This window comes from Triticum urartu, chromosome 6A (genome assembly GCF_056163025.1).
Source record: "Triticum urartu cultivar PI428250 chromosome 6A, HENAU_Tu73, whole genome shotgun sequence".
NCBI lineage: Eukaryota > Viridiplantae > Streptophyta > Magnoliopsida > Poales > Poaceae > Triticum > Triticum urartu.
The window spans coordinates 5,722,614-5,745,109 of record NC_141878.1 but is presented as its reverse complement, the minus strand read 5'-3'; the positions used below and the strand labels follow the sequence as shown (position 1 = coordinate 5,745,109).

At 48.4% G+C, this 22,496-nt stretch overlaps 1 protein-coding gene and 1 pseudogene across 1 annotated transcript; one reads left to right on the top strand and one right to left on the bottom strand.

Annotated features, from left to right (window-relative positions):
• Positions 1-5,588: 5,588 nt before the first annotated feature.
• On the bottom strand, positions 5,589-8,793 carry LOC147963020 (uncharacterized). Its single transcript, XM_087529442.1, has 3 exons — positions 8,209-8,793; positions 6,592-8,061; positions 5,589-6,308 (listed from the first exon to the last, which is right to left on the bottom strand). Exons 1-3 carry the CDS (start codon positions 8,791-8,793, stop codon positions 5,589-5,591), a joined length of 2,775 nt encoding a protein of 924 aa, XP_087385568.1.
• Positions 8,794-17,441: 8,648 nt separating this feature from the next.
• Positions 17,442-17,583, top strand: LOC125526122 (small nucleolar RNA Z247; annotated as a pseudogene).
• Positions 17,584-22,496: the final 4,913 nt, after the last annotated feature.

Genomic DNA, 22,496 nt, shown 5'->3' with positions numbered 1-22,496 from the left:
GCCGAAGAGCCTAACGCAGCGGCCCTGACGCGGGCTGGGACGAGGCCTGCAAGGCAGACCGCAGGGCCGTCGTGTAAATGTGGTGGAGGCGGGTGGCATGGATCGATGGGCGGGCCGACGCGCAAATGGCGACTATGATGGACCGCCGCATGGCGCGAAGACACCCGGTTAGGGCGACGTAGGACTCCCGGGCGGAGGCGGAGACGACCGACGCAGGGCGATGGGTGGGCCGACACGCGGACGGTGGCTGGCCCTGACGGGCCACCACAGCGCACATGGCCGCCAGGTCAAAGTTGAGCTCGTCTGGTCGCGCTGGAGTCGAAGTAGAGGCACGCGGGGGTCAATGACGGCGGTGGGCAACGTAAATCGATCAAGCATAAATCGGAAAACAAAAAATAAAACGCCGATCAAGGTGACTAGCGGGAGAGAGAAAACCCGGAGTAAGGGCTCGGAGAAAAGACTCTTTAGGGCAGTCGGCCAACACGACCGACGGACGAACCCTAAGTACGGGCGGCGCGGCCCCCGACGGCGGTCAAGGAGGCCGACCGCTCCGGGGGTGGCGCACGGGTGCGAAAGCAACGACGACTAGGGTTTATGATTGGAGTAAACCTGATACCATGTTAGAAGGGATAGAGAGGGACTGTTTTCGATATAATAAATGTATTATTGAGTTTCGAAGACAAGTATATATTAAGTACAATACTTGAAGGGCAAGACGCCTCTCCCAAAAATAAGGTAGAAAATGGATTATAAATACTAAACTACTGAATACATGTATCTTAAATATATCTAACAAAAAGTATCGGCCGACTAACAAGTACGCCAGAAACTACCCGGCGTATGGGGCCTGCGCCAATAGGCGGACATATTGAAGCAGTTGACGATGGAGGCGTCGTGGCTAGCGCAGTATAAGGCCTTATACAATGGAAGATGCTTAGAGGGGTGCTTAGAAAAATAAACCAAGATTTTCTAAAGTACTGGTGTCTATTTCTACAAAAAAGACGCTTAGTTAAGCTATCCTGTATAAATAAGCATCGGTGCTTAAAAAAAATCTGATTTATTTCTCTAAACACGTTCCGGAAGCACTACAATGCCTAACATGTCTGGCTCTGGCTGGGGCAGCTTCCGGCGAGCTCGCCAAGCACGCCATCTCTGAGGGCACCAAGGCCGTCACGGCATCACCATGCTACTGCAGCATACAGTCTTCACATATAGCCCAACAAACGGAAATCATACTTGCCTAGATATGTGGTTTTCTTTATGCTTCACCTCTTGCCATGCTAACCAATATTTAATATTGTTGAGTACATAAACGAGAGAGAACTAAATAAGTCACGTGGTGTTTCATCACTATGCAACGAGGTTGCATATTGAGCTCCACTTAATTTGTAGGATTGTTTGTGCACTTTGCCATGCCATGCTTCATTAAACCGGACATGCATCATACTTGGAGGTGCATCATGCCATGTTTATGTGGTGGTTGTTTACTATGTTATTTGCTTTTTTCCGGTGTTGCCTCTTCGGGTTAGTTTCGATAACATCGCGTTTGTGAGGATCCGTTCGACTTCGTCCGTTTGTCTTCTTCATGGACTTGTTTCTTCTTCCTTGCGGGATCTCAGACAAGATGACCATACCCTCGAAATCACTTCTATCTTTGCTTGCTAGTTGCTCGCTCTATTGCTATGCCTATGCTACGATACCTACCACATACTTTATCATGCCTCCCATATTGCCATGTCAAACCTTTAACCCACCTTGTCCTAGCAAACCGTTGTTTGGCTATGTTACCGCTTTGCTCAGCCCCTCTTATAGCGTTGCTAATTGCAGGTGAAGATTGAAGTTTGTTCCTTTTTGGAACATGATTATTGTTGGGATATCATAGTATCTCTTATTTAATTAATGCATCTATATACTTGGTAAAGGGTGGAAGGCTCGACCTTATGCCTGGTGTTTTGTTCCACTCTTGCCGCCCTAGTTTCCGTCATACCGGTGTTATGTTCCTTGATTTTGTGTTCCTTACGCGGTTGGGTTATAATGGGAACCCCTGACAGTTCGCCTTGAATAAAACTCCTCCAGCAAGGCCCAACCTTGGTTTTACCATTTGCACTAACAACCTAGCCTTTTTCCCTTGGGTTTCCGGAGTCCGAGGGTCATCTTTATTTAACCCCCCCCCCCCTCGGGTCAGTGCACCTCTGAGTGTTGGTCCGAAACGGGCAGCCTGCGGGGCCACCTCGGGGCAACTCGAGGGTTGGTTTTACTCGTAGCTTGACCTATCTGGTGTGCCCTGAAAACGAGATACGCGCGACTCCTATTGGGATTTGTCGGCACATCGGGCGGCTTTGCTGGTCTTGTTTTACCATTGTCGAAATGTCTTGTAACCGGGATTCTGAATCTGATCGGGCCGTCCTGGGAGAAGGAATATCCTTTGTTGACCGTGAGAGCTTGTGATGGGCTAAGTTGGGACTCCCTTGCAGGGTTTTGAACTTTTGAAAACCGTGCCCGCGGTTATGGGCAGATGGGAATTTGTTAATGTCCGGTTGTAGAAAACTTGACATTTAATCTAATTAAAATGCGTCAACCGCGTGTGTTGCCGTGATGGTCTCTTTCCGGTGGAGTCCGTGAAGTGAACATGGTGTTGGAGTTATGCTTGAACGTAAGTAGTTGCAGGATCACTTCTTGATCACTTCTAGTTCACGACCGTGCCTTGCCTTCTCTTCTCGCTCTCATTTGCGTATATTAGCCACCATATATGCTAGTGTTTGCTGCAGCTCCACCTCACATACCTTTTCCTACCCATAAGCTTAAATAGTCTTGATCGCGAGGGTGTGAGATTGCTGAGTCCCCGTGACTCACAGATTACTTTCAAAACCAGCTTGCAGGTGCCGATGATACCATGCAGGTGACGCAACCGAGCTCAAGGAGGAGCTCGACGAAGATCGTGTGCGTTGAGTTGTTTCGTTTCCTTTTGATCAGTAGTGGAGCCCAGTCGGGGCGATCGGGGATCTTTCGCATTATGGGTGGTCTTCTTTTATTTTGATTCCTTAGTCGGACCTTGATTGTATCTGAATGATTGTAATGATATATTTATGCTTGTGTGAAGTGGCGATTGTAAGCCAACTACGTACCTCTTTATTATTCAGTACATGGGATGTGTAAAGATTACCCCTCTTGCGACATTGCCTTCAATGCGGTTATGCCTCTAAGTCGTGCTCCAACACGTGAGAGATATAGTCGCATCGAGGGTGTTACACGCGACCCTAGAATGGGCGCGCGCGGACTCTCTGAAGATGGCGAGGGAGCGCCAGTGCGCCGCCCTGCGGCGATTCGCGCAGCGCCGCCGGGGCCGCGACGAGGGAGGAATCGTCGTCATCGACGACAGCGACGACGAAGCCGCGCCGCCGCCACCAGCCCGCATAGGCGACGCCGGTCAGGGGTCCACCAGGGACGGCCGCGTCAAGGAGGAGAAGCCGGACGACGACGACGGCGGCGGCGACGACGACTACTTCGCTTTTAGCCAGTTCTTTTTTTAATTATATATGTAATAAAAAACCCGCTTTTTAAATGTAATATATGTTGAACTTCGCCGAACTTTGAACTTTGCTATATATTTAAATTTTTGTGAACGCGCATGGGGACGGCCCTGAGACCGGCGGCTAGGGACCAACTTGGCCCTAGACTGAGTTTTTGCGCCGGCTCACCCCAGGGAGCGATTTTAGGCGCCCCCTAGAGGCCAAGATGCTCTTAGGTCCGTATCTTGGCATGCGCAATCGGAGCGGCTGTACAGGGCCTTCAAATTTCAGGGTCCCTGGAATCAACAATTACTACTGCTGGTCAATGGATTAGGTACTAATTAATGTGCTTTTAAGTACTAAATGAAAAATAGTCAAAAAGTGCTGAATGAAAAGGACTCACCTTGAACATCGGAAACCCCTCCAGGCCAACCTCATGTCTCTCTCTTTCAGTATTAGCATTTTTTCAAAGAAAACTCATGATCTATTCATCAACTATTAAGGTAATACAAAGAATACTAGAAGTAAAGAAATACATCCAGGTCCAAAGACCACCTACCGATGACTACAAACACTAAAGCAAGCCTAAGGTGCGACATCATCATCGCCCCTCCTTCATCGGAGCCGGGAAAACCTTGTTGTAATAGACAATCACGAAGTCGTCGTGCCAAGGCCCGATGGGACCAGAGCACACCAGAACAACCACCACCGTCGATGAATACACGCGTAGATTGGAAGGATACAACCTATAGACAGACAAACATAGATGAACGAAGACCAGATCCACGTGGATCCACCGAAGAAAAATGCCGACGAATTCCATAAGATCCACCGAAGACAAACCTCCACATGCCCTCCGATGATACTAGAAGCACCATCGGGACGGGGTTTACGCGAGGATAACCTTATTCCATCTGTAGATAGTCACCGCCGCCACGTCTCTCTAAGACAAACTACAACAAAACTCAAAAAAGTATGTAGAAACGGAACCCTCCCGCTGGCAAGGGCCGAGATCCACCACGCCTTCATGGCCCTAAGGCCAACTCTAACCGATCCCCTATAACCTGTTAGTGGAGTAAAAATCCAGTTTTACTCCACTAAGAGGGAAATAGTCGAACCCCTAAATCATGTAGAGGAGGAATATTCCGCCTCTATATTTACTCCACCACTCTCCGGGCAACCCAGGACGCAATAATGCCGGAGAAGCCTTCCTAGAAGACTTTGGAGCCGGAGGCCATGACGTGTGTGGTAGACGGAGGGTATTAAGAGCGGAGGTCTGAAGTGTGGTTCCTGCCGAGTGCCTAGCCACACTTAAATAGCGGCGGATGCAAGGCAGCAACCGGAGAGGTGCTTAATGCTGGTCAGCAAAGATACGGACGTGTGGTGCTTGGGATGCCGGAGTAGGCTACTCGGCACAAGAGTTGGTTTAATGGAAGTAGGGATGCCGTTTCTAAAAAAATACTGAAAAACTCATAAAAATCCCTTGTTTTCATGGAAGGTGCTTAGGTGCATGATGTCCGCTCCTAATTTTCAGCTTATTTAGACATTTGAGTAGCTCTCGGCAAAAAAGATAAGTTTGGGGTCGATGAAACAGTTTACTGTTCATCTACCGTTTTTGACCCAATTTGATTTTTTTAGCTGAGAGCTACTATCCAAATGGTCTGAAATTTAAAGCGGACCTCATGCACCAAATATTCTTCCATGCAAAAAATATCATATTTTTTAAACAAATTTAAGTATTTGTTTTGAATTTTCTCTTAACTGAGTGCAGATGAGCCTGGATTCAAAATTGGATATTCGATAGACTTGTCACTAAACCCCAGTGACCTAACAAAGGAGTGAACGTACCTAATAAAAAATAAGTGACCCAACATAAATATAGTTTCAGCAAAAAAACATAAATACTAGTGTTATTACTAGTTTTTTTAAACGGAGGCAAAAATTTTGCCTCATCAATTAATTAAGAAAAAAAGAATGGCCCAGTTAATTTACAGAAAACCGGGCGAAAACCAAAATGTTATTACTAGTTGAGGAGCTGGTTCCTGTTGTCTTTTTTTTTTGAGAAATCTGTAAACTTTATTAAGTAGCAAGGTTCATGGGAATACAGATTATATCAGGCAAAATTGCAAGCCACACATGGCGCCCGGACGGAAGCGAGGAGGCTGCTTTGGCCAGAGAATGAGCTTCTCCGTTGTGCTCCCGCTTCTCATGTATAATATTGACTGACTGAAAAGCCCCACGGCGACAGTTTATCTCCCGGATGATCAATGCGTAACGGCATGAAGCTGCACTGGCAATGTTCGTAACCACTTCTGCGCAGTCCGTCGCAATACAGAAGGACGAGAGGTGAAGATCCGAGGCAAGGGACATTGCTTCGCTGCATGCCTGAGCTTCAAGCGATGCTGGCTCAACCAGCCCATCGTAAACAATTACAGAAGCACCAAGGTAATTCCCAGACTTGTCCCGGCACACAGCCGCGGCCGCTCCCCTGGCTCCATTCCTCGACAGGCCGCCATCAACATTAATCTTCATATCATGCTCAAGCGGAGGGAGCCATGCCGCTCGCGGAGGAACTGCTCTTGCATGTGTGTCCCTGCAGGTAACATGCAGTTCTCTGGTACGAACATGCATGCCATTAGGATTTGTTGGTGAGCGAGGTGGGATCTGTTCCAGGTCCTCCAGGAATTTCTTAATGAAGCAGGATGTGCTCATCGGACTCTGGTATTGATCGTCGTGGATAGCACGTCGCCGTGCCCACCAAATTGCCCACATAGTAACGATTACTCGAGTAAGATCTGCCTGCAGAAGTGTGTCAACTAACGAACATCCACAGCTTCGCATCATCCGTTTTGTTCGAAACAATGACCTCCGTTAGCTCTTCATCCGCTAACGCCCACACGCATCGGGACATCTTGCAGTCAAACAAAGAATGGCGCCAAGAGTCAACATCTGAGTGGCATAAAGCGCAGGCAGGCGTATCGGCCATCTTGCGATGGTTCCTTACTTCGCCGGTAGGAAGAGATGTCTGAGCCAATCGCCATGCAAACACTCTGATCTTTTGAGGAAGTTGCATTCCTCATACCTTTGCCCAAGATTTTCGATCGGCATCAATGTGAGAATGCCCAGATACATGCTCCAGCCAGTCCGTGCGCTGCTTTTTAGTTGCTGATAAAACCCGGTAAGCCGACTGCACAGAAAATAGCCCATTCTTTTCATAATGCCAAGCCCAAAAATCCTCCTGCACTCTCAAGCTGAGAGGGATATTCAAGATTTCCGCCTTATTTGCAAGGAGGTGTTCATCCAGCTTTGCAGCATCCCAGGTCGCTGTAGTATGATCAATCAAATCTGCGACTTTGAGAGGAGCGTTTGCTGACGGAGCACAGATCGGTCTCAACTTGTGATCCCGTGGGATCCAATTGTCTTGCCATATATGGGTGTCCTCCCCATTACCAATCCTCTTAATAAGCCCCAACTTGAGGGTGTCTCTACCTTCCAAGATGGACCTCCAGACCTGCGAAGGATAATTACCAACCTCGGCATCAAGAATAGAGCTCGTAGGGTAATAGACCGCCTTGAGGATGTGTGCACTCAGAGAGGTAGGTTGCTGTAGGAGGCGCCATGCTTGACGGGCAAGGAGCGCCAAGTTGAAAAGTTCAATATCTCGGAACCCCATACCTCCCATGAACTTGGGTTGGGTCATCACTTCCCACGAGACCCATGCGGTTTTCTTCTCGCCCTTCTTTGAGCCCCACCAAAACTTGCGCAGAAGGCCATTGATATGTAGACACAATCCTCGAGGAAGTTTAAAACATGACATTGAATAGGTTGGAATTGCTTGGGCCACAGACTTGATAAGTACTTCTTTGCCTCCCACAGAGAGTGCTTTCTCCATCCAGCCCTGGACATGCTTCCATATCCGATCTTTCAAATACTTGAAGGATCCCTCCTTGGCTCTCCCCACATCACTAGGAAGCCCCGGATATTTCTCTGACAATTTTTCATTTTGCACATCCAAAATTTGCTTAATCTCCTGCCTTAGTGACTCAGCGCATCCCTTGCTGAAAAAGATAGAGGATTTGTCTCTATTTATGCGTTGGCCGGACACCCCACAGTATTTCTGCAAGAGGGAGTCAACTCGTCTAGCCATGTCAGGAGTAGCATTAAAAAATAACAAACTATCATCAGCAAAGAGTAGATGGTTCACTTGTGGAGCACCCGTAGCCACTGTAATACCCTGTATCATCTCGTCTGCAAGTGTAGACTTCAGTAAGCAAGAAAGCCCCTCGGCAGCTATCAAAAATAGGTAGGGCGATATGGGGTCCCCCTGCCGAATCCCCCTGGTGGGCTTGAATTCATCCAATTTACCTCCATTGAGCATTACTGAAAAGGACACGGAAGTAACACATCGCATAACGGACTCAGTAAAACGCGGGCTGATTCCAAGCTTCAGCATAACAGCTTTCAGATACGGCCATTCCAGCCGATCATACGCTTTCATCATGTCCAGCTTCAACACACAAAATCTGTTGCTCTTCAGTTTCTTTGATGCAATCTGTTAGTGATACGATCATACGGCCATATAATGGAGACACTCATAAGCAGAGATAAAATTGTCAGTGATAAGACGCCCTGGTACAAATGCAGACTGTTCTTCGGAAATGATGTTGGGGAGAATAAGTTTGAGACGGTTAGCCAATACCTTTGATGCAATCTTGAAGATCACATTGCAGAGGCTAATCGGTCGAAACTGTCCTAGATTCTTTGGACTTGCTATCTTGGGAATTAACACAATTAACATTTTGTTTATCTCCTCCGGGGAATCAATGCCATTAAGAACACGAAGCACCATATCGGTCACCTTGTCACCACAGAGATCCCAATGCCTCTGGAAAAAGTGTGCAGGAAAACCATCTGGCCCAGGGGCCTTTGTAGGGAACATTTGAAAGAGTGCTGTCTTCACCTCGTCATTACTATAGGGAGAATTAAGCTTGATATTCATGGCGCCATCAACTTTCACAGGTATGTGTGACAGGACCTCTTCCATCCCAATAGTGTTCTCCGAAGTATAGAGATGCTCATAAAAACCAGAAGTCAAGGCTGCCATCTCTTCTGGATCGGTGCACATGGTGCCATCACTACGCTGCAGCTCCGTGATGCGATTTTTAGATTTCCTCGCACTAGCCTTCCGGTGGAAAAACTTCGTGTTGCTATCTCCCTCAGAGAGCCACTGAATTCTAGCACGTTGACGCCACATAATTTCCTCTCGAAAGCAAAGCTCCACCATGCGGTCCTCGATTTCTTTTTCCTGGATGCTTGGCTCTAGCCGAGATGGGGCTGCGCGGAGCTCCTCCAACCTGGCCCGCAGTTGTCGCAGCTCTCCGCGTACTGAGCCAAAGGTCGTCCGACCCCAGCATTGCAGACGACCTGCGACACAAGAGAGTTTATTTGACAGTTCAGACACAGAGCGCGCCCGACCCGATGATCTCCACACATCTTGGACCAGGTCACCAAAGCTGGGGTCTCTTTCCCACATGCATTCGTACCTAAAAGGACGTTGTTTTGCTCGAACACTCACGTCCACCAGCTCTGTCTCCAAGAGGATTGGACAGTGGTCCGACTTTACTGCAGTTAAGTGCTCCAAGCTCGCGAATGGGAATAATGAAGACCAGCAAGCTGTTGCCAGAGCTCTGTCCAAACGTACTCGGCAGTAATGCCCTCCGGCCACCTTCTTTTCCCAAGTCCAGTCCAAGCCTCGATAGCCCAAGTCCGCAAGACCACATACATCAACTGCATCCCGGAAAGCATCAATCTGAGCACCATCTCGTTCATTAGGACCAATTTGTTCTTCCTTGTGCAAAATCTCATTAAAGTCGCCGATGCACAGCCACGGGAGGGTGCTCATCCCTCTAAGTCTCTTCATGGTCTCCCACGTTTTGTATCGGAGACTCCAGTTCGCTTCACCATAGAAACAGGTTAGGCACCATTGCTCCTTTCCTGGTTCAGATACCCATACATCCACATGATACTGGAAAAAATTCTTTATTGCAATATCAATTGAGTTTTTCCAAAAAATACAAAGATCACCGCTACGGCCACTACTTCCTACTCCAAAACTAAAGTCATAACCAAGAGAAAAGCGAAGACCCTCAACCCGGCTCTTCGAAAGTTGAGTTTCAACTAAGCAAAGAATCGGCGGCGCACTCAACTCCATAAGATCGCGGAGTTCTCGAACCGTCGCGGGATCGCCAATCCCGCGGCAGTTCCAACATAAGGTTTTCATTGGGCTTGGCGGCGCTCACTCACGGAGCCCGCCACTAGTGCCAGGTTGTTTTTTGCCGGGGATGACCCCTTCTTTGCCTTCTTGATATCTCTTGGAGAAACATACGCCGGGGGGAGGGGCGGAGTATTGGTAGGGGAACCATCAGCAGTGTTCCCAGGGGGCGTCTTGCTTGTCCCTGAAACATCTACTGAAAGTACCAGGTTCAGATTTTTGCGTGCAGTTGGGTCCTCAGCTGGTCGCACCCCTTCTTCCTGGACAGATTTGAGAGGGCTTGTTTCTGTGTCTCCCTCCTCCTCATTCCCATCTAATTCTGCATCTTGAGATGATCTTTTGCGTGGAGCTGGGTCTCCCCTACCAGCCCTTCCACGCCCTCTAGATCTCCCTCCCCTCATAGGACGGCCTCCATCTTGCGGCCTCTGAGACACCTCTTTACGCCGAGCAAGCATCCAGGAGCCAAACTGTTTGTGCTTTGGCTCCCAAACCCCATCTCCGCACTCCTCATGGTTGTGGCCCATGAAGCCGCATACTTGGCAAAAGTAGGGTATTTTCTCATACCTAATAGGCAGAGTAAATAGCATAAAACTACTACTTTACAGACTAGGGTTTCAAAAAACTACCGGTTTTTAATTTTTCTCAGATAACTACCAAGTCAGGGGACGGCTGTTTCAAAAAACTCTAATTGTCCAGTGCTTTATTATTAATCATGATTATGACAGTTAGGGCCCGCATGTAAGAAAACTGATTGTTTGACTGTTTGTTTGACCGTTAAATGACATCTAGGGCCCATATGTCAGTGTCCCTGCAAACTTAAAAAAGCAATCAGGTCCTTCAAAGAAATTGAAAAAAGCCATCGGGTCCCTCCCGTGCTCAAGATCCACAGGAGCGCACCCGCCGCTGTGCTCGACGGGGAGCTCTCTCCCGTCGCGACGGAGCTCCCTTCCAGCGCCGCCGCAGCCGTCGTGCGTCCTCCTCCCTCTCGTGAGCTCCCCTCCGTGCGTCATCTCACTCTCCCTCTTTCTAAGGCACGGCGGCCATGGAGTCCGAAGGCGGCGGCCGGAGTCCCAGCCCCTGGGGGCAGCGGGCGGAGTCCCAGCTCCTGGGCGCGGCGGCCGGAGTCCCAGCCCCCTGGCCATGGCGCGTGGTTGGCGGCGGCCGTGCTCCTGGGTGCCGGCTGCTCCTCGCGCGGCGCTCCTTCCCTGGCTTGGCGTGTGGCGTGGCCGGCCTCCGCGCAGAGACGGTCGCCATGGCCGCGCAGAAGGGGGCAGCGTGGGCAGCAGCGAGGGCCGGCAGCCATGGCCGCGCGAAGGAGGTGGAGCTGGCCTTTATTTTTTTCACTGGTGGATGAGATGAGCTGCACCAGGAGCCGGCCTTTGTTTTTTCTGGTCGCCGTGGAGGTCAAGGAGCGGCGGCGTGGGCAGCAGGGTGGCCGGCGGCCATGACTTGAGTTGGCGCAGGCGGGGCTGTGGGGAGGGAGGAGAAGAAGGAAGGAGAAGAGCAGGAGGAAGAGACACTGACGTGTGGGGCCCACACGTCAGGTAACAGTCAAACTAAACGGTCAAACTGACGGTGAGTTTAGGTGCGGGTCCGACTTGTCATAATCATGATCAATAGCTAAGCACTCCACGATTTGGGTTTTCTGAAACAGCCAACCACCCATTTGGTAGTTATCTGAGAAAAATTGAAAACCGGTAGTTTTTTGAAACCCTATCCTGTAAAGTAGTAGTTTTATGCTATTTACTCTAACAGGCAGGAGGTGACGTTCTCCTTTAACAGTCAGGGGTGTAAATCTGGTAAGGGCCTTTCCAACAAGAACTCTAGCTCTCACACGAACATAATCCCCTTCATAGTAAAGTTTTGGGGCAAGCTGAACCTCTTTAACCCTTCCAATCCGGGCAGCAAGCTGGTCAACAACATCCACGTGGCGGTACAGCTCTGGGATCTTGTGAATCTGCGCCCAAACATATAGTCCGTCGAAAGAAACAGAAGTGGGATCAGTTTTACCATCGTAATCTTCCACAAGCAAGCCCATGCCCTTGAACAGCCACGGGCCACCATGCACGACTATCTTCCAATCGCCCAAACAAAACATCTGGAATATAAAGAGATTATCCCCTGCTTCCCTGTATCTTGGCACATGCGCTAATCCCCAAACTGACTTCAAGGTCTCGAACATGGCAGGAGAGCTGAACGGGCGGGACGTATTCAGTTTCCCGACCGCCAGCCATCTAGCATCAGCCTCAAATCGCTTCACCTCCTCATCCCCAACAATCACATCATCCAATTCATCATCCTTCAAGTCCAGAAATTCCATCATCTCCTCCAGGTTCTTGCCGCTCCAACCAGCCGCCGAAGACGAGCCAGCGGGCGCCGCCATCTCCCAGATCGAAAGTCCCTGGTACTTTGCGGGAGCAGACAAACCACACACAGCGCCGGACGCCACGCTAGGCGCGGTCACGGCGACGGGTGGGGTAGGTATCGTAAATCCTCTCGCCGGCGATTAGATCGCCACCGGAGGCCGTAAACCCTAAACTCGAGGGTAGGTTGTAGTCCGTGCGCTAGGAGTTGTCTTTTGTTGGCACCTTTTAGCGTCTGTGTCTCTCCCTTCTTACAAACCCCAGAAAAAGGCCCATCACGGCAAAACGAAACAAAAGCCCAAACCTTATTTACATCGTTCAAGTTCGTTTTCTCAAAGCCCCTCCGGTTTTAGGAAGCTTCCCAACCGGTTTTTTCTTTTATGTGTTTTTAGTTTTCTGATTTTACTAGGTTTTTTTTTTGAGCATCAGTACAGACACAAGCGCTCATATACACGCACATACACTCACCCCTATGAACGCACACACGCACACCCTACCCCTATGAGCACCTCCGAGAGACTGAGCCGGCATATCATTTTGAGATTTACGAAGTCACTGTAGGCGCCTCGTCGTCAACGGGAACGTCTCCTCCCACTGAAAGCGCATCGCCGGAAATCCTGAAATAAATCCAGGAATAATGCGAGCATCAGGATTTGAACCCTGGTGAGTTGGGGATACCACTGTCCACCTAACCAACTCAACCATATGTTGATTCGCGGTTTTACTAGGTTTTTGTCCGGTTAATTCTTTTTTGTTTTACCTTTTTTGAAATGCATGAACTTTTTTACAAATTTGAAACATTTTGCCAATTCAAAAACTTTTCTCAAATTCTTGAACCTTTTTTCCCAAATTATGAACTTTTTAAAACAGAATCGTTATTTTTTTCCAAAATTGTAAACTTTTTCAAGTCTTGATTTTTTTCAAACTCACAAACATGCAAATCCTTCTCTTTCCTCCCCCAACTGCCCCCCAACGGGCTGGGTTTCGCCTGGAAGCGCCGGCTCTAATTTTAGCCAAATCTGACGAAAACTGAGACCTTGAGGGTACGAGTGGGGCATTTTTTGTCCGCCGGCGCTGAAAAAGTGGCTTGGGGTGGGGTGGGGGGGGGGGGGGGGGCCTTATTGGGGGCATGAGTGGAGATGCTCTTACTCCTCTAAAACCCCGCTCCTCCTCACTGTACTACGAGAGGACCTTAGTGATTCAAAGGGATGTCATGGAGTTGTTGTATGAAGCTATCTGGTGTACGATTAAGAATAACGATGATCTCTCCGGGCTGTTCAATGTGAAATTGCCGGAAGGTAATATTGAGATTCAAGATGTGATATTTGTCTGGCACATCACCACCAATATCGTATCCCCAAGCAAACACAAACACAGTAGAATCCCCGTGTGTGGGGGCGATCACTCTCGAACTACATGATGTATCTGGCCGTGGCACGCCACGACATGCTACTAGCCCTTAAGGTCAGTAGCATGTGCGAGCAGACTAGTGATGCTCGGTAGGACATATGGAGTGAAGCGTCTTCGTGCCAAAGGATGGCAGGTTTTGGACGCATACTGCGTGCCCTGGATATCAGGAGAAAGAGAAGAAGACGAAGATAAGGTGTGGCTTTGAAAGCCACAGGCTAGGCTAGCTGGTAAGAGTATTGGAGCATTATTGGTCCATGTTGCTTTATTCCACAACTTTCGTATGGTGTCTGAGTCACAAGAGTATGAGCTACACGATCATTTTCCACAGTATGAATGGATCATTTTCCACAATTTTTGTATGATGTCCTTGCTCATGGTGGCGGAGGTGGTCTTTGGTGGGCGTGGCGCCTGGTTGCTAAGGTGATCGTGGTAACATCACACATACCAAGGCCAAGTCCGTAAGGAGATTCAAGTACCTTCACGTTTACAAACGCATTGACAAGTGCGAGAAGTAGGCGAAGTCCGGCGCACCCTCGACAAGGCCAAGGAGACCTACAAGCCGGACGTGCCGACTCCTGGCGCATCGGAAGGGCGGCCGGACGGCAACAAAGGTGCCAAGAAGGGGAAACACGCCGACGCGGCTACCGCTCGAGTGCACGAGTCCATCGAGCACTGCCTCGCCGACGTGCAGGCCCGGGCTGTCCTTCGTGAAGAGAAGACCAACGCGCGGTGGTCGGCGTTGATGTCGAGCAGCGCCGTCAAGCTCGACCTGCTCCGGACCAACGTCGCCGCGAAGAAGAGAAACACCGACCTGGCTTTCCTGCTAGGCGGGGCGGACATGCTCCAGAGCACCGACGAGGCGGTCAAGGCGTGGTACTTGGCGGAGCGCGGCCTCATCCTGAACCAGCTTCCCTCGACACCGCTGCCGACGCCCACGCCCACGCCCACGCCGGCGCCGCCACCAAGCCCGCGTGATGACGCCCAGCAGCACCGATGCCGCGCCGACACCGCCCAGCCCAGAAGCAGCTCCGACACCACCAAGCCCCCGCACGCCAACTCCACCGACGCCTGGGGCAGAGCCCGCGAGTGATGCGAACGTGAACTTCTGCCGCTCTATTTTTTGTACGCCTGTCCAATCGCCGAACTGTGACTTGCGATCGCCGGACTTGTGTGACGCCTTTTGTAAGCGGGAACGACCAAGTTCGAATTTTCCGCGTCCTGGGGGCGTGGCTGGAAGTTAGGTGGCCCCAGGGGCCGAACTAGCGCCGGTTCACCCTCATACCACTACTTTTAGCGTCCTGGGGGGCCGAATGGCTGGAGATGCTCTTATGCCCTAGCTTGAGAGAAAGTTTGTACGGTGTCAGATTGACAAGCGACTCTTCCACCTCCTTTTCCTAACTACTAACAAACATGGACATAAAAGCAAGGAAATTGCAATAAAATTTATAATTAATAACAAAAGAAACGGCTAGAGTACATTATAGGAACTTAGTTGCATTATAAGTAGTAGTACATACATTCTAGTGCAAAATTCAGCGAGCCTATCCTCTTAGAAATTAATGGGCTAGGCCCATAACAATATCTGAAATCTTAAATAGTGGCTCATGAATAAAATGGCAAGTGGTGGTGTTAAAGTTTAGTCTCATACCGCTAAGTGAGAAAGACTTGGACTTCTTTATATAGTGAGTTCTCTAAACCACTCTAAGTGATGTGTTGAGACGAGAAAGGGGACACCACATGCGCGCTCGCTCGACTCGCCTGGCCGGGGCGGGCCGGGCTCAAGGCGGCGCATACGTGCGACATGTGCATGAATGGTATACCGAAATCCGGTCTGTTGCATTGCCGGGCCGCAACTTCCTTTTGCCATTTTATTTTTTTGGTGTCTTGATGGACAGTTCTGCCAAAATCGGGTCTGTTGCCTTGCAGGGATGCAGTTTTGCAGTTTTATTTTTGGTGTCTTCACGGACAAGTTCATTGTTTTCTTGTCTGGTAAGTTTGACTTGGAAACCAAGTCGGTTTGAAATCGTGATTGCGACATGATACCGTCTCTGGTTCTCCTCTATATACTGCTTACCGGCCTCGACCAAAGACACACCGAAATACACCTAGAGTTTTGCCCCATCTCGCAACTTGCACCGTAGTATACTTCATCCTGAATGCTGGCGTGCATCAGCGTGCGGGAGAGCGAGTCTCCGGAACCGAAGAGGATGGAGGCTAGTCTTACTGTCGTTTTGACTTGTGAGTTGTATATATTTTTGACTTGTGAGTTGTATTCTTGTGCTCAGGCCAGCTTTGCCCCTCCCGTGGTGCATAATGGTGATTCCGTTCGCTGAACCAACTTTCGCTATATCTACATATTATATCTGAAGTAAATTTCAGTAGTTCAGCAACAGGGGTCTTAGCACGAGAAGTTCTCTGCGTTTTATGTTATCTGAAAGCAATCCTTTATATAGGGTTACAACGCGCAAACAATTGTTTTAGCATTGACCTGAACCTTAGAGTGAGAAAATCAAAAATCGACAAAATAGAAATTGTTTGATAAGGCACACAAAGATGGGGACATTATTGGGAAGTTAAAAGTGATCCTTGTGGGATGGATGAGGTGGTATAAGTCTATAGGTTACAGAAGACTGAAAGGGAGCAACATTCGTGCATCGGTCTATAGGTTACAAGAAAACTGAAACATATACTTCTGCATAACATGTCTTACAAAAAAGCTGGAACATATACATCTGCATAACAGGTGAATTATAGTGCCGAACCGTTCACCGACTTTATTCTCGTATTCTTTCCTATCAGCTCCTTATTCTCTGAGAGCAAAGGCAGATGCATCATCTGTATCAAGTCTCCTCCGGGCCGTTGCTTTCACAAGCCCGTCCGGTGATCTGACCACCCATTCTCTACGATCCATTCATACTGTGGAAAATTGTGGAATAAAGCACGATGGACCTTGACTGCAATGCTCTTTCTTCTATAGTTATTACTACTTACCTTGTTCCCCTGTAGCGGCTAGCCTAGCTTGATGCTTTCAAAGACTCACCTGGTTATCTTCTTCTTCTTCTTCTTCTCCTTCTCCTGCAGCTCGGGGCTTCCCTCCTCCTCTCCTCCTATCATCTATCTGTTAGAATACATTGTAACATGTATATACAGTATAAGTATAAACCGTATATACGCCCGGTACGCCCGGTAGGCTAGCGTGTTGCGTGGTGTTGTAACCGGTAGTTGTGGTTATTAGGATTCATTCTTATCTTGTGTTTCTTTTTTGAGGATCAATCCAACATAATCTAACTACCAAATTTTGTAAACCTCTTTGCCTATATAACATGCAACGCGTCCCTGCCAGAGGCATACGCTTCATCCAATCTTTCATGGTATCAGAGCCAACTTCCTCTCCAACATCCAAACCTAGTCATGGCTAGCTCCAGCTCCGCCGCCACCGCCGCCTTTGCCCTCATTCCCATCGCTGACAAGCTGCACCGGGGCAACTACCTGGTCTGGCGCGCGCAAGCCCTAGCCACCATCCGTGGAGCACAGCTGGTCGATCTCCTCAACCCCGATCACCCGTTCCCGGAGCCCAAACTCGCCGATAAAGACGGCAAGCCGAGAGATGCGCCAAACCCGGAGTATCTTGTCACCGTGGCGCAAGACTCATAGGTGCTCAGCTTCATCTTCAACTCGATCTCGCCACCTGTGATGATCCAAGTCGCCCACTGCACCAAGGCCGCCGCGGCATGGACCGCCATCAGGGAGATGTTCCTCTCCCAGACATAGGCCAACATCGTCAACACGTGGATCGCCCTCTCCACCACCAAAAAGGGCACCGCGACCATCGCCGACTACATCGGGCGCATGAAAGCGCTGGGCGACGAGATGGCTTCAGCAGGCAAGCCACTCGATGATGATGACATGGTCTCCTACATCCTTGCCGGACTAGACTACGACTACATCTCGTTTGTCTCGTCCATCTGCGCCGCGAGGACTGAACCAATCAAGGTAGCTGAACTTTACTCTCAGTTGATCGGTTTTGAAAAGCGTCTTGCTATGTTCGAAGGTGGAGACCACTCCTCCCAGTCCTCCGCCAACACTATCTCTCGTGGCCGCGGTGGCTTTAGCCGCGGTGGAGGTGGCCGCGGTAACAGTGGTCGCGGCAATGGAGGAGGTGGCCGCGGCAACAGAGGTCGTGGCAATGGAGGCGGTGGTCGTGGCAATGGAGGCCGCGGCAACGGCAACGGCAACGGAGGAGCCGATGATCTTCCTGAGGTCGTCTGCCAGATCTGCAAGAGACCGAATCACACCGCCCTCGAATGCTACTGGCGCTTCGACATCTCCTACACCAAGAACGAGAAGAGCGCCGGATCTGCCACAACCTCGTCCTATGGAGTAGATACCAACTGGTATCTGGACACTGGCGCCACCGATCACATCACCAGCGAACTCGACAAGTTGACCGTCCACAACAAGTACCACGGCAACGATCAAGTCCACACTGCAAACGGAGAAGGTATGGAAATTAGTCATATTGGTCACACTACCGTTCGTACCCCTACTCGTGATCTTCATCTTAAGAACATCTTGCATGTACCCGATGCCGCCAAAAACCTTATCTCCGCCCATCGCCTATCCACTGATAATCATACTTTCCTTGAAGTTCACCCAACTTTTTTTCTCGTCAAGGAATAGGGAACGAGGAAAACTCTTCTGCGCGGTAGGTGTAGACAAGGTCTCTACCCCGTATCATTGGCTTCCTTTAATTAGCTCAAGCAAGCAAGCGTTTGGTGCCAATAAACTGCCTGTTGAAAGGTGGCATAGTCGGCTAGGGCATCCGTCATCTACCATAGTGCGTCATGTTCTTAGCTAGAATGATATTCCCTTTTCTAGTAGCGAGTTGAATAAAGAAGGAGTGTGTGATGCATGCCAAATGGGCAAAAGTCACCAACTTCCTTATCCTAGTTCAAACAGTGTGTCTAAAGCTCCTTTAGAGCAAATTTTCTCCGATGTATGGGGGCTTGCCCGTGATTCTATCAATAAGAAAAACTATTATGTGTCTTTCATTGATGATTACAGCAAATTCATGTGGATATATCTCCTTAAGCACCGATCCGAAGTGTTTAAAGTCTTTCATGAATTTCAAAACCTTGTTGAAAGGTTGTTCAATAAGAAAATAATCACTATGCAAACAGACTGGGGTGGTGAGTATGAACGTCTAAATTCCTTTTTTCGTCAATTAGGAATCACTCACCATGTCTCATGTCCCCATGCTCATCAGCAAAACGGGTCAGCAGAAAGAAAACATCGACATATTGTTGATGTAGGGCTCTCTCTCTCTCTCTCTCTTAGCCCATGCCTCCATGCCCTTGAAGTTTTGGGATGAGGCTTTCCTCTCTGCTACATATCTGATAAATCACACCCCTAGCAATGTGATTAATTTTGAAACTCCTCTGACACGTTTGTTTCAAGAACAACCCAATTATCATTCTCTTCGGGTCTTTGGATGTGCATGTTGGTTGAATCTTCGCCCTTATAATTCCAAAAAGTTAGAATTTCGTTCCAAACAGTGCGTGTTTCTTGGCTACAACAATCTTCACAAAGGTTTTTAATGTCTAGATGTTGCCGCTGGACGAGTATACATATCCCGTGATGTTATTTTCGATGAGACAGTTTTTCCCTTTGCAAATCTAAATCCTAATGCAGGCACCCCTCTCCGGTCAGAAGTCCTTTTACTTCGTGAGTCTACACCTTTTGATCATGGGGACGAACCTGTAGTTGATCAACAGGCTAATTTTTGCCCTAATCCTGTTGCTAACAATGGAGAAAATCCAGTTTTTGTGCATGATTTTATGCAGCCAGAACAAGATGAAACTGTTGCAGAACATGAGGAGGATTCAGGTGCAACGGGCAGCGATCCCGAGCCTGCAGCGTCAGCAAGCGCAGGCGACGCAGGTGGACCAGGGGGCGAATCTGCCTCGACTGCGCAGACGCCGCCGCGGGAACGACGCGTGGCGCGCGCTAGGCCGCCCGCTGAATCTCCCGACAGCGCGTCGTCAGGTGGGCCAATCGGCTCCCCTCTCGCGGGCCGCCAGGTGGGCCAACCAAGCGAGGGAGACGTGCGCACGGGATCCCACGTCGATCTGCCCCGACAGGATGAGATATCCTTTGTCGCTGGCGACAGATCCGCTACGGGATCGCGCGCTGACATGGGATCACGTGCGGATCCTCCCTCCTCCGGCGGATTTTCTGTGCCGCATGCACCTGCAGCTCCTGATGTGCCAACCCAGCGAACACGGTCACAACATGGCATTTTAAAACCTCAAATTCGTACAGATGGCACAATTAGGTATGACAAGCTCAAACCTCGTTTTGGTGGTCTGACAACTACTGGTGAACCTCATAACTTGCAAGAAGCTTTGAATGATACAAATTGGAAGAGGGCTATGAGTGATGAGTATGATGCTCTTATTAAAAATAAGACTTGGCACTTAGTCCCACCAATAAAAAATAAAAATATCATTGATTGTAGGTGGGTCTATAGGATTAAAAGAAAGGCAGATGGTCAAATTGACAGATACAAGGCAAGGCTAGTAGCAAAAGGATTCAAACAGAGATACGGTATAGATTATGAAGATACCTTTAGTCCTGTTGTTAAAGCAGCTACTATCAGACTTGTTCTTTCTGTTGCAGTATCCAGTAACTGGAGCCTCAGGTAATTGGATGTTCAGAATGCGTTCCTCCATGGCGTTCTAGAGGAAGAAGTCTATATGAGACAACCACCTGGCTATGAAATTAGAGGCAAGGAAAATCATCTCTGCAAACTTGACAAAGCGTTGTATGGTCTAAAACAGGCACCTCGGGCATGGTACTCCAGGTTGTGTGACAAATTTCAAGCACTTGGTTTTAAACCATCAAGAGGGGATACCTCTCTGTTCTTTCTTAGAAGAGGAAAGACTATTATGTTTATGTTAGTCTATGTTGATGATATAATTGTTGCTAGCTCATCACAAGATGCAACTGTAGCTTTGTTGGCAGATTTGAGAAGAGATTTTGCCTTGAAGGATCTAGGAGATCTACATTATTTCTTGGGAATTGAAGTTAAGAAGGTAAAACATGGCATCCTTCTGACCCAAGAAAAATATGTCATGGATATATTGAAACGTGCAGGTATGACAAACTGCAAGATTTCAAACATGCCTCTCTCTCAACTTCTGAAAAGCTGTCAAAGGAACAAGGAGAACCTTTGGGGGCCGAAGAATCAACAAGGTATAGAAGTATGGTAGGTGCTTTGCAACATTTGACATTAACAAGACCGGATATTTGTTTCCCAGTGAACAAAGTTTGTCAGTATTTGCATTCTCCTACCTCCCAACACATGACAGCAGTTAAAAGGATTTTGAGATATCTCAAAGGTACTATGAGTACAGGCCTAAAATTCACTAAGTCAGCTTGCAACATTGTTAGTGCCTTCTTAGATGCTGATTGGGCAGGATGTCCTGATGACAGAAAATCAACAGGAGGTTTCTGTGTGTTCTTTGGTCCCAACCTGATTTCTTGGAGTGCACGTAAGCAAGCTACTGTTTCAAGGTCAAGTACTGAGGCAGAGTATAAATCATTAGCCAATGCAACTGCTGAGATTATTTGGGTCCAAACTCTTCTGCGTGAACTTGGAGTTGCTCATTCGCCAGTTGCTCGTCTTTGGTGTGACAACATTGGTGCCACATATTTGTCTGCAAATTCAGTGTTTCACGCAAGAACTAAACATATAGAAGTTGACTATCATTTTGTTCGAGAGAGAGTAGCTAGCAAGCTACTGGACATTCAGTTTATACCCACAGGTGATCAAGTTGCTGATGGGTTTACCAAGGCCTTATCATGGCGAAAATTGGAAGATTTTAAGAGCAATCTCAACTTGGTGAAATTATTGAGGGGGTGTGTTAGAATACATTGTAACATGTATATACGGTATAAGTATAAACCGTATATACGCCCGGTACGCCCGGTAGGCTAGCGTGTTGCGTGGTGTTGTAACCGGTAGTTGTGGTTGTTAGGATTCATCCTCATCTTGTGTTTTTTTCTTGAGGATCAATCCAACATAACCTAACTATCAAATCTTGTAAACCTCTTTGCCTATATAACATGCAACACGTCCCTGCCAGAGGCATACGCTTCATCTAATCTTTCACTATCTACGGGACGAATGGAAAATTTACACTTATTTGCTTCAAAGCATATGCACTAGCTGGGCGGTATATGTTCTGAAACCCCAGGTTGCCTGTGTATCAGTTTGCCTGACCAGATCTGAGCCCTTGTGGTAGATAGACACCTCTGGTCCTCTCCTCTTCTGCAGCAGCAGTTTGGGGCTAGCTTCACTTGCAGGTCAGATGATCAATCCCTTGGAATTCATCGGTTGCCCCTTCTTCTATTTTGTTTCTTTTTAAAACTTCCTGCACGCGGAGTTGGTACTTTCATCTTTAGGAAACTTCTTTCCAGCATGAGTCCGACAATATACTTTTCGTGCCATACAACTTATACTTTGCTACTCAAATTCTAGTCAAAGTTTGACCAAAAATACAAGAGGGGCTTATATAGTTGAAGCAATAAAACTCAGATTTTTTCCTGAAATTTTAATTGGTTCAGTTAAATTATCTAGGAACCAGGGGGAAGGGAGAGGGGACAGTGTCCAGATAAGATCAGCTAAAAGGGAGAGGGAGGAGTAATGCTATACATACATAGGTTTCCGGTGGGTTTTACACGTAGGTGGGTTTTGATTGGAGATTAAGGGAAAGTAAGGGCCCACATCATGCAAATCAGGAGGCAGAGGTTGGTTAGAAAGAAAGAATTCTAGTCAGTGTGTAATTGCGTGTAACTCTTTGTACGTTTAGCATTATTTTATTTTATTTAAACACAATACAAATGCAAACACTCGTATATACACGCATACACTCATCCATA